General features: G+C 37.0%; 1 protein-coding gene across 1 annotated transcript in view; it reads right to left on the bottom strand.

The window, feature by feature from the left end:
- The window catches only part of WDR49 (WD repeat domain 49), a 128,790-nt gene that overhangs the window by 41,356 nt on the left and 75,051 nt on the right, over nucleotides 1–12,383 (bottom strand). Inside the window, exons 9-10 of the mRNA XM_032836090.1 lie at nucleotides 11,204–11,319; nucleotides 53–183 (exon numbers count right to left, since the gene is read on the bottom strand). Of these exons, the coding sequence (XP_032691981.1) occupies nucleotides 53–183; nucleotides 11,204–11,319 (247 nt within the window). The remainder of the gene's footprint in view (nucleotides 1–52; nucleotides 184–11,203; nucleotides 11,320–12,383) is intronic.

Below are 12,383 nucleotides of genomic sequence, written 5' to 3' on the forward strand. Positions count from 1 at the left end.
CCAAAAGAAACCAATCGTTCACCACTGATGGTCCAGAGAAGGTTCAATTAACCTGTAACAAGAGTTTGTGGGGGTAAAAATGCAGCGCACAAGATATCATCACGGTGCTGTATTCCTCCTTTCCATTTCTCAGGCTGGATGAAGAATTGATTGAAGTTTTGTAGTCGAAACACCGTAATAGCCCTAGTAAAAAGGATGCAGAATTTAGTTGTGGATCCAAATGTGAAAGAGATCTTGAGTCGCCAGCATCCACTTATCATCCACAATCCTGAACCTCCCACACTAAACTTTTTATTATTTTCTCTTAGAATTCCCTGGTACATTATGAATATTTAATATTACAAAGTTAATTATCCTCTCACAGCCATTAACACCAAACATGTATGCATTTATCAAATTAATTATCCATCACCAAGAATCCAAAGCCAAGTTTCCCCACATAGGTACCATACAACCATTAAGAGTTTTTTGACAGTAACAATAAAAAAGGAGATGAGTCTGTGAAGAAATAATATTTGGTAGTTGAAACAAAAGTAGTAAGGTCTTTCTTCATGAGAGATTCCATAGAAGTTCACATGTTAACATTCCCTGTGGCATTTTCCAGACTTACCTGACCATAGAGTCCCATATCAGATAGCATCTCGAAGGGCTATCATTTGTGAAACACACCTGGAAAGTGCCACTCCAAAGGAGCAGGACTCTGGTGACAGACATATTTTGAGCAGAAACAATAGTTTTAAAAAGACCAATATCTTGGGGTACTGCTGTGAATCTGACAGGCCAGATAGGCAGGAAATGAAATGCCTGGGGCCTGGTAGGGAAGGGAGGGGCATGAACATTAAATTGTGGCCCATCAATATCACCTTGCTTCCACACGATGATTTAAGTTCTGGCTATCAGACTATACTAAGTCTCTTGCTCCTTCTAGAGGCATACACACCTCAAATGAGTGATAGTAACCAGTTAGTAACCGCAGGCTTGGTGTCTTCACCCTCACTCTCTGCTCACCTATCCAAAATCTTGCTTTTATTCCCAAAGGTCTCCAAATTGCTCCATCACTGTAAGTTTTCACTCTCTGAAGGATGTATCTTTCTGCTCCTAAAAATTCTTTTTTTTAAAGACTTCATTTATTTATTTGACAGAGAGAGAAAGATTACAAGTAGGCAGAGAGGCAGACACAGAGAAGGGGGGAAAGCAGGGTCCCTGCCAAGCAAAGAGCCCAATGTGGGGCTCAATCCCAGGACCCTGAGATCATGACCTGAGCCAAAGGCAGAGGCTTAACCCACTGAGCCACCCAGGTACCCCTGAAAATTCTTTTCTTTCTAGTACATCCTGCTTCTCTTCTTGCCTCCCTGAACTTTCACTCCCATTCTCTATTTTCTCTTCCCTCTTTCTTCCCTTCTTTCACTATACACATTACTGTCATTCCTCTATTCCTTTCTCTCTACTCATGTGGGTTCATTCAGGGATTCTATCTACCACCTCAGGTTGCAATCTTGCTTCTGTGAAAATGGTTCTTAAATTTATCCACATTCATAACTTTCCCCAGTGTTGAGATGTTCCCACTTGCCAGGGGACAATTCTATATAATGTTCCCATCAGCAACATATCAAGAAATCCAAAGTTTTCACCTTCCATCCACACCAGGTCTCGGTCCTAAATTCCCTAATTTGGTTACCAGACAAGCAGTCCAGCTTCCTGTGTGTTTCTCTTCCTCAGTCACAGCAAATACTTGGACTCCCACTCTGCAATATGTTAGCAAATTCATCCCTTCCTTTTTATTTTAAACAGCCAATATCAACTACCTAGTCCAGTGTTCACTACCTCATCACTGAATAATTGTAAGAGCCTCTTAACCAATACCTTTGCCTTTAGTCCACCCACCTCTAGTATATCTTTTATTCTGCCACTAGAATAATCGTTCTTTTGGGGGGCCTTTCATCTATATTCATTTTACAAGCACTTTTTTTTTCCACATGGAAGTCCATATTCAGGTGCTGCAGTGGATAGAACCATGAGCATCAAATGACTCACATGAAAAGTGAAATGCAGGGGTGCCTGGGTGGCTCAGTGGGTTGAAGCCTCTGCCTTTGGCTCAGGTCATGATCTCAGAATCCTGGGATCGAGCCCCACATCGGCTCTCTGCTCAGCAGGGAGCCTGCTTCCTCCTCTCTCTCTGCCTGCCTCTCTGCCTACTTGTGATCTCTGTCAAATAAATAAATAAAATCTTAAAAAAAAAAAAGTGAAATGCAATAAATGCCAAGGAAGTACTGACCAGTTGCCAAGGAAGCCCAGCTACAGAAATCACAGAAAGCTGAGTGAGGGGTCATATTTGAACTGCACCATAGCAGACGAATAGGATTTGCAAGAGGAAGGCACTGGAGGCCGAGGAAACAGCCTGGTCAAATATAAGGCTAATGCCTCATTAAAAGACACGTATTCGTTTTCCACTCTCTTCATGGCACATTTCAAATGAGTGAGCATATCATTCAAAAGCCAGTGCTATTTGGGTCCAATCTACTTTTTTAGGATTAGTTCTCTCTATTGTTCTACCCTTGATATTCAAAGTAAAATATGAATACCCAGCTAAATATTTGACAGAGCTACTGAAAGCCATAAGGTAAATATGCTTCACCATCCACCTTCCACCCTCACTCTTTAATTTATTTAAAAAGTTTGGGGACAATATTTTTATTTTGAAATAGGAGAGATGAATTTATGTTCTAGAATGTAAAATTCACCTGGATTTAAAAGGTAGAACACAAGGCTTCAAATAAATTTCTTGCTTGTAGGAGCTGGTTTTGAATTGCTGGATGGATTCGGGGCCTCAGTTTCTGAAGCCCACTTTCTTGTTCAACACAAACGAAACCTTTACCACTCTCTAAGCACCCTCCACATTTCTAGCTACTTGGTTTTCATTCATGATGTGCTCATCCATCCCTCTGTGGATTTCCTTTTACATGCAGTCCCACATCTGTCTACTCATACACCCATTCTCTAAGGCCCATCTTGCTCTGGTCGGCTTCTTAATAACTAGAGTTCAAAGAAATATTTCTTTCTTCTCATCTCTCACTCTGTTCACATTTTGTTATAACATCTAATAAATATATATAGCTACTCTCCTCTGCTAGATTAAAAATTCTTAGAAACCAGGCATCTTATCTCATTCTGCAATCCCATTACAGCAAGCATTGTGACCAGCTTATAATGGGTATCCAATAAATATTTGTCAAATAAATAAATGAAAAATTCTGTATCTAAATGTCACCTTATTTGAGCCTTCTGTGACCACTCTATCTAAAGACTCTCCCTTGAGGGTTAATATCCAAAATATATGAAGAATTTATACAACTCAATACCAAAACCCCCAAATAATCCAATTAAAAAATGGACAGAGGATATGAATAGACATTAGTCCAAAGAAGACAACAGACACCTAGAAAGATGTCTAATATCACTAATCATCAAGGAAATGTAAGTCCAAACCACTGGATAGTTCAGTTGGTTGAGTGTCTAACTCTTGATCTCAGCTCAGGTCTTGATCTCAAGGTTATAAGTTCAAGCCCTGTGCTGGGCTCCGTGCTGGGTGTGGAGCCTAGCTTAAAAAAAAAAAAAAAAAAAAGCAGAGTTATATAACAACTCACACTTGTCAGAATGGCTAAAAATGCAAGAAATAACAAGTCTTGGAGAGGATGTAAAGAAACAAGGGCACCCATGCACTGTTGGTAAGAATGTAAATTGGTGCCATCACTGTGGAAAACACTATGGAGGTTCTTTAAAAAATTAAAAATGGAATTACCATATAATCTAGTAATTCCACTACTGGATACTTATCAAAGAAAATGAAAACACTAACTCGAAAAATATACATACCCTATTTTATTGCAGCATTATTTACAATGGTCAAAATATGGAAGCAGCACAAGTACCCATTCATAGATGAATGGATAAAGAAGATGTGGATAAAAAAGATATATATATACACACGCATATATATGTATAAGACATATAAGGTACATAAGATATGTATACATACAAATAAAAATAAAATGAATAAAGAATGAAAGAAGAATGAAAAGAATGAAATCTTATCATTTGCAACAACATGGATTGATCTGGAAGGCATAATGCTAAGTGACATAAGTCAGTCAGAGAAAAACAAGCACCATATGATCTCACTCATATGTGGAATTTAAGAAACAAAATAAATGAACAAAGAAAAAAAGACACAAAGCCAAAAAAGGCTCTTAAATATAGAGAACAAAACAGTAGTTGCTAAAAAGGAAATTGGTGTGGGGATGGGCAAAATAGCTGAAGGGGATTAAGAAAACATTTATCCTGAGAAGCACTGAGTAACGTTAAACATACTTAAATAAATAAAAGAAAAGAAAATTTGAGGCGGGGAGCACTATTACTTACTTACTTGGATTTTTCAGTCAGAATAAAACTTTATTTAAAGTAAAAGATAAAATAAAGTAAAACTCTCCCCCTTGAGTATCTCATCCTTCATCCTACATCGTTTCTCTTGATTACATTTATCATTAGGTGCTATTGTGGTCTGTATTCACTTGTCTGTTTATTCACTCTCTCCCCTACCAAAAACAAGCTCTAGGAGAGGGGGGACTTCATTTATTGCCTTTCTGTATCAGCAATGCTTAGAATCATACCTAGCACATAATAGGCATTTGATAAATATTCGTAGAATTGGTGTATGAATTATTCTTTCTTTAAAAAAATCAATAATTTTAATACTAACATTTTTTAATAATATTAATATGAGGCTTAGCAAGGTAACATACTATAAATAAGGTACTTTGCAGTTCTGAATTTGCCATGAATCTTATAAGAGCTTTACATGTAATTATTTTTTTTTAAAGATTTTATTTATTTATTTGACAGAGATCACAACTAGGCAGAGAGGCAGGCAAAGAGGGAGAGAGGAGGAAGCAGGCTCCCTGCTGGGCAGAGAGCCCAATGCGGGGCTCCATTCCAGGACCCTGGGATCATGACCTGAGCTGAAGACAGAGGCTTTAACCCACTGAGCCACGCAGGCCCCCTACATGTAATTATTTTTAATTTTTTTCTTTACTGAATGGTAAGTTTGGTTGAAGACATTTCCCTTTGGGGATGGAGACAAAATTCAATGTCAAATGTCTTTTTGCCAAGATACCCATATTAACTAGATATATTTAGGTAACACGAGTCAAAGGCACAGAATGCTTTTCATAAGATGGTATAAAAACTATCCCTTCTGATATTTGACCTTGTGTGCCAAAGTGTTGAGAAACTAATTAGCTGCCACCTTTCCCTTAAAACCTAACCTGAAACTTTCAATTGAAATGACAGTTATCCTTAAAATACCTTAAGAATCCACACTGTATTTCTCACTTTGTCCATTTCAAAGATAACTTTTTTTAAGTTTGTACTTTTGCCAAGAGTTAAATTGAATGAGCCAATTTTAAGGCATTTTAGGAGTCTGAGAGATTTGTTCTTTTGACATTGAAAGAGTTTACTCGTTCCATTCCACACCTCCCATCAGAGAGATCCTGAGTCACTGTGTCATCTGTGAAGATGATCAGATCTCTCGCTCCGAATGTAGATATAATAACCAATTCTGTGAGAACAAAATTAATTCACCTGTCAAGTACAAAAAAATACAAAAAAGAAAAAAATATTTTAAAAAACAACCTTTTTTAGGGTGAATGAGATGGGAAAATAACTCTTACCAAAACTTATCATGTAGTCATTGTCATGGAGAGAACAAAAGAACACAATCAACTATTTGTTCCCTTAGAGGCTAATTGTTTGGGTGGTGTTAGTCCAATTACCATAAGAATCTACCCTTGTTCAGTCCATTGTGCTTTTTAGGCTTAAAAGAGGTATCTCAAAGGCAGAGAATGTGTTCCATATAAATCAGTTCATTTTTATTCTTTTTCCTAAAATTCTTGGGAGTCAAATTTTGGACACCAAAGCCATGACAAAATTAGCTTTGAGGGTTATTTGTGATTCTCCAACATACCTGCCCCCTCCTGACTTCCAACATGGTTTTCAAAGTAAGTTACACTTTGGAAATGTTCATTCTGGTTCTCATTCTAATAATAGAAACCAATTGAGTTACATAGAATTATAGTACCTTAGTAAAGTAATTATTAAGAATTTAATATCTTGTGATAGATAAGTTTTTTATTGTCAAGGAACTTCAAATCCCTAATCTAATTTCATTTAAAAATACTTTTAGAAATCAAGTTATATCAATACCTATTTATTGAGCACCTACTTTTACAGAGCTTTGTGAAAGATGTAATCAATAAAATTTTCAGAATTACTTGAATAAATGATTCCCTTTTTTATATAAGTCCAGCTATTTTACAGAGATAAAATCCTCATAAATAGGTTTTTCTTTTAACAGAAAGCAAAGAAATACAGTGGGAGAAACTAAAAGCCCAAGTCTATTTTTATAAATTATGGGATCATAGAATTTTAGGGCAGGATAATATCTTAAAATATTATGATTATTTCTTTGATTTTACCAGAACTATACATATTATGTGCAAATGCAAAGTTAATTGATCATCTATTCATTTAATTTTACCAATGTAAATATGAACAGGCATTTAACCAGACATTACTTAGTTGGCCCTATGTCAATTCACAACTTTGTCTCTAAATATATTTTACTTAAAATGGTAAGAAACATCTTTTTAGAAGTTCTGAATTTGGGGCTGCTTCTTCTTAACAGATTTGATATATTCTCTAGATATTAATGAATGCATTTCTAGAAAACCAACATGGGCTCTCCAATTCAGGTTTTGCTTAGAACCATTTCACAGTGGCATTTATCATATCCTGCCTTGTGTGAGTTGACTCACCAATTAGAATATGTTGCCCGTGAGAGCAAGTATCATGCTTCTTCACACTCAATCCACCATTGTTCCTAACTCAGCACTTTCTACCTAGGTGTACTTTAAAAATTTGTGTGGGAAGAAAAAAGGAAAAATAATAATAAGCTAAATCTTTGAGGTGTTAATTTGTTTTTTTGATTTAATTTTAATTTAAAGTATGGTTTTAAAAATTTTTTTATTTAAATTCAATTTAGTTAACATATAGTGTATTATTAGTTTCAGGGGTAGAATTTAGTGTTTCATCAGTTGCACATAACATCCAGTACTCATTTAAAAAGGTGTCTTTTGGGGCGCCTGGGTGGCTCAGTGGGTTAAGCCTCTGCCTTCAGCTCAGGTCATGATCTCAGGGTCCTGGGATTGAGCCCCACATAGGGCTCTCTGCTCAGCAGGGAGCCTGCTTCCGCCTCTCTCTGCCTGCCTCTCTTCCTACTTGTGCTGTCTGTCAAAAAGATAAATAAAATCTTTAAAAAAGTAAAAATTAAAATTTAAAAAAGGTGTCTTTTATGTGTTCAAACACACAAAACTGATTCCCTAGATTTGATTGACATAACCAACCTATTCAATCAGATTACTTGTTTAAGAGAATATAGCTGCTCTCCAATGACTCGGTGACTCTATTTGTAACTCAGGAATGGTGGAAAGGGCATGGACTCTGGCACAGGAATTCCAATTCAGCTGCCTACTAGCTTTGTAATGTTGGTTAGACTACACATTTTCTCAAGCCACATATTCTCCCTTGTGAAAGAAGACTGGTAATACTTAGATTCCCAGTTTATTGAGAGACGGAATAGATTTGAATAACTATCCTGCCTGCTCCTTATTCAGACTGTGACCTTGAGTAATTAACTTCTTTAACTCTCAGATTTCCTGTTATTTAATAAACATTAATTAAATCATTCAACAACTATCATTGAGCATCCACTAAGAACCAGACACTATAACACACACATAAACACACACTTAAACACAAACACACACACACACAGACACACACACACACGCATTAAATGCTATAATCTAATTCTACATTAAACAAAGTACAGGAAGGTATACAGCACAAAGATAAATGAAGGCATATTTCCACCTCGGGAGTAAACAGAGATGTCCTGATGGAGAAGATAAATGAACAAGACCTGAAACAAGAATAAATGTTAGCTACATGAACAATGTTTGGAGAAGGATTTCTAGAGAAGGGGAGAGAATAAAGGCAAGGGGTAAGGTTTACATGGGAATAGGCTGACAGCAGGTTCCTATATCTGAGTTTGAAAAGTACCACAGTTGGCACATGGCTGGCTCAGTCAGAAGAGTGTGCAACTCTGTATGGTAGGGTCATGGGTCCGAGCTCCACGTTGGGTGTAGAGATTACTAGAATATACCCAGGAATGGATAAAAATGATACGAAGAATAGGTCCGGACCAGAGGGAGTTTCAAAGTATTTTATAGACATTCTGAAACGTGTTAAACAAGGAAGTGACAGAATGCACTGTAGAAAGCAATTACTATAGCTAAAATGTGCAGAATCTATTTAAGAGGTAAAATGGGGGCATTACTAGAGAAAAGGACAAATTAGAAGTCTGTGACATTCAGCCAGGTAGAAATGAGGCCCTGAATGATATAGTTGTAGTAGTAATTGGAACAGGTTTGAGAAATATTTGAAATATAAAATAGGTAACAGTACTTGGTTGTGATGTTGAGTGAGAAGGAAGAACCAAGGTGGATATTCAGGTCTCTGGCTGTTAACTGAAGTTCTGAAGCTAAGAGGGAAAAAGGTTTTGAAGAGGGAACAAATAATAAATTCAATTTAAAATATGTTGAATTTGAGATTGCAGGCAGACGTGTCCAGAAAGCAAATGGATAAGTGAGCTTAGAGATAAGAGCTGATGATAAAGATCGAGATACCTACAAAATATTGCCTACCTTTCAAATGAAGCTAAGGATTAAGTTAGAAATGTATGTAAAGGGCTTAATGTTACAAATCATTATAAATAAAATAAGCCAGATGCATATTTAGATACTTTACTCAATAAATGTACTATCTATCTTATCCTGGGCAAAATTATCAAACCAATCTCTTTATTTAGGTAGAGCCTGAAGTTAAAGCTACAACTTAAACAACCTCCCTCTAGGTTTTAAAGAAAGCTTAATAAGCTGTCAGTCTTCCAGTTATTTCTTCTCTAATCACTGAACTCTCAAGGATGTGGCTTAATGGACCATCCTTCTCCCATTATAAATGAACAGTCGACCTGTCCTCTTGCTACTTTGTTAAATGCCTCCTAATATAAAGGACCCTGTCGAATTCCAGTAAAATCTGTCCTCACATAAGGGCTTTGACTTAGGAAATAAAATTTTTTGAAGATTTTATTTATTTATTTAAGAGAAAGAGAGCGTGCATGAATGGGGGAGGGGCAGAGGGAGAGGGACAAGGAGACTCTCAGGTGCCGGGGCTCGAGCCCAGGACCCTAAGATCATGACCTGAGCCAAATTCAAAGGTTTAACTGACTGAACCACCCAGGCACCACAGAAATAAACTTTTTAAATCTACCAATATGAAAGCGAAAGAATACAACTGAGAATGTATTTCTTCAACTTTCAGTTCCAACTAGGGATCCAAATCCTGATAACCTTGTGGGAGATGGAAAAGATGGGGAAAGATGGAAGGAGTGGTAACTGTTTCCTCTCTCAACTCAGTCTTCCCAAAGCTCCCTCTCCAAGATGACAGAAAGTCACCACCCATCCAGAGAGAGCAGAACATCAGGTGTTCCCTTCCTTCCACCCTCTCTCCCCACCTTCCTTCCTTCTTTCCACTCTATGCCTAACGGGGGGCTTGAACTCACTATCCAGAGATCAAGAGTCACACACTCTGTGCCAGCCAGGCACCCCAGGTGTCCCTTTAAACCACTTTTAAAGGAATCTACTCACTAATCTTTTAAAACTGACTTGTGTAAAATTCAAAAAAAAAAAAAAATACCACAAAACAAACAAACAAAAAAACACCTTATCTTTGATGCTAATTTCTAACTATGGATATCTTAAAAATACAATTAAGAAAACAGTATCTCTAAACTCTTGACTTACACTGATGAATTCTTAAAATTCTTTTTTGTGATGTTCAAAATTTCAGCTGGATCCACTGTATACTTCACATCTACCATGCCATAACATTTGAGAATCAAACTGACTTATTACCACAGCCCGAGATAGAAATACTTACTCTATAGTCTACTGAGAGATAAGTCATTAATGGATCATGAGTGTTCTTAGGATGTGAAGAAGCCTTCTCTTTCAAAGATGAAGATTACTGAATTCGTTCTTGATATCAAGTAGAATAATCTGGATTATACCTTCTTTCTTTACAGCCAAACTAACCCTAAAAACCAAGCTGTAAGTGGCACTATGTTTTCTAGTCTGCATATGCACATTTGCATTAGAAGAGAAAGCCTTTCGTGTGATCAATAAAAGTCCCCAAATATATACCGCTATTTTCTAGGTATAAAATCTGATTTGGATCTTAGCTTCAAATCATTAAGATCAAAATTCCATGGTGAATAATGTTGGGCAAATTACCTATTAGAGCCATATTTTGTGAACTGTTGAATTTATGGACAATATATTTTTCACAAATATCACAGTTTCATTTTCCTAGTGCTTATACAATGCCATAGAAAAGGTCCTGTTTATGATCCCTTAGTTCTCTCAGGAGAACAAGAAAGAGAAGTAATTTTCCTCATAATGAAATGGAAGAATTGCTCCTCGAGAACAGTAAGCAGGCCGTGACAGGCCCCTGTCTGCAAGGATATGAAGGAAAAGCTAATACAGAATTCCGGAGCCTATTTTCCTCTTTGCTGCAATCTAAAATAAGTAACAGGAGAGGAAGAAATGAGTTCCCTTTATCGTTGAAAGAATATAATTTATACATTAGGAATTTATTGACTATAAAATCTAGGAAACTTTTGGAAATGGTATTATGACCCTGTCTGGAATGATTAAAGAAAAAGAGTCCAAAAGCCAGAAGAAAGCCTTCTAACACCTCTCAAAGCTGCTTGAGCTATGTGATCTTACAATGTTTTAGTCACTAAGCATTCAGTCAATCCGAGCAGTTTCACTCACTGAGCTCACCAGCAAGATAATGACTCAGAATCAGTCAAGATCTCTATGTTCTTTTCTCTTTTAGATTCCGATTCAAAACCTAACCTTTACCTCAAATAAACTTTTTATTTAAAAGTTAAAAAAAAAAAGATCCTGATTCAAATACAAACATTCTCCTTTAGCCTTCCTACAGTTTTGCATGAAGCACATCATACCTCTCCCAGCCTGTAACCAGTATCGTCTTCTTAAGAACCAGGATCTGTGAAATATCCACAGCTCCCTCTCGCCCAACATTTAGTGTGTGGTGACAGTATCCACTGAAGTCCCATACCTTCAAGAGAAAAACTTAAGTCACCTTTGAGACAAGAACAGAAAATGTCTTCTTCCATGAGTAAAATAACACAGTATAATAGGATTGTTTTAAACTTTGGTGTTTATATTCTGGACAAGGGCTGATTCACTTAGAGTATGTCATAATTAAGACAATCCCTTCACCATTTAAATTTACCCATTATTTTTTGTTATTCTACTTGTAACCTGATCAATTTAGTCTAATAATAGCTGATTCAGGGGCACCTGGGTAAGTGTCTGCCTTCGGCTCAGGTCATGATCCCAGAGTCCTGGGATCAAGGCCTGCCTTGGGCTCTAGGATCAGCGGGAAGCCTGCTTCTCCCTCTCCCACTCCCCCTGCTTGTGTTCTCTCTTGCTATCTCTCATGCTGTCAAATAAATAAAATCTTTGAAAATTATAACAATAATAGCTGATTTGAAAGCTTTAAATAAGTATTTTTAAGGGAAAGGCTAAAATCATGTAGAGCCATATTTTGGAGTCCGTTGAAACCCTGGTTCTTTCTCTAAGTGTATGTCTCTAAATTTCAATTTCCTTACTTACAACCCAGGACACTTACTCCTCTGGGACATTTGGAGGATTAAACATCTAATACAGAGCCTGAAACACAGTCCTTATGGGTAGGTTTCCCATCTTCTCCCAGGAAAATGTCCTGTTGATAGTGGATGCCAGACCTCATCTATAAGAGGAACAAGCACTTTGAGTTTGCTTCCTCCGGCAGGTGGTAAGGACCCGGGCCCAGTGGGTGAACTTACAACAGAACATCATTAGGTCACCAGCCGCTAAAACTAAGCCCTGCCATAAAACATCATTGGTGTATCATCGACAAGGGGCAAGTAGACACTACCAAAATTAAATTGCATATAAGCTTCGACTAGACTCCCTTTGACTTTCAGCTTCAAGAAAATCATCTCAGAGAGGCACTTACATGTGTGAAAAGACATATTTTGAATATTTTTATATTCTTGAAGCATTATTTATAAAAGATAAATACCTGAATCAACCTGGTTGCTCATGGGACTAAACAGAATATGGAATATCCATACA

The sequence above is a fragment of the Lontra canadensis genome, unplaced genomic scaffold (assembly GCF_010015895.1).
Source record: "Lontra canadensis isolate GAN:19392208 unplaced genomic scaffold, GSC_riverotter_1.0 scaffold90, whole genome shotgun sequence".
In the NCBI taxonomy this organism is placed as follows: domain Eukaryota; kingdom Metazoa; phylum Chordata; class Mammalia; order Carnivora; family Mustelidae; genus Lontra; species Lontra canadensis.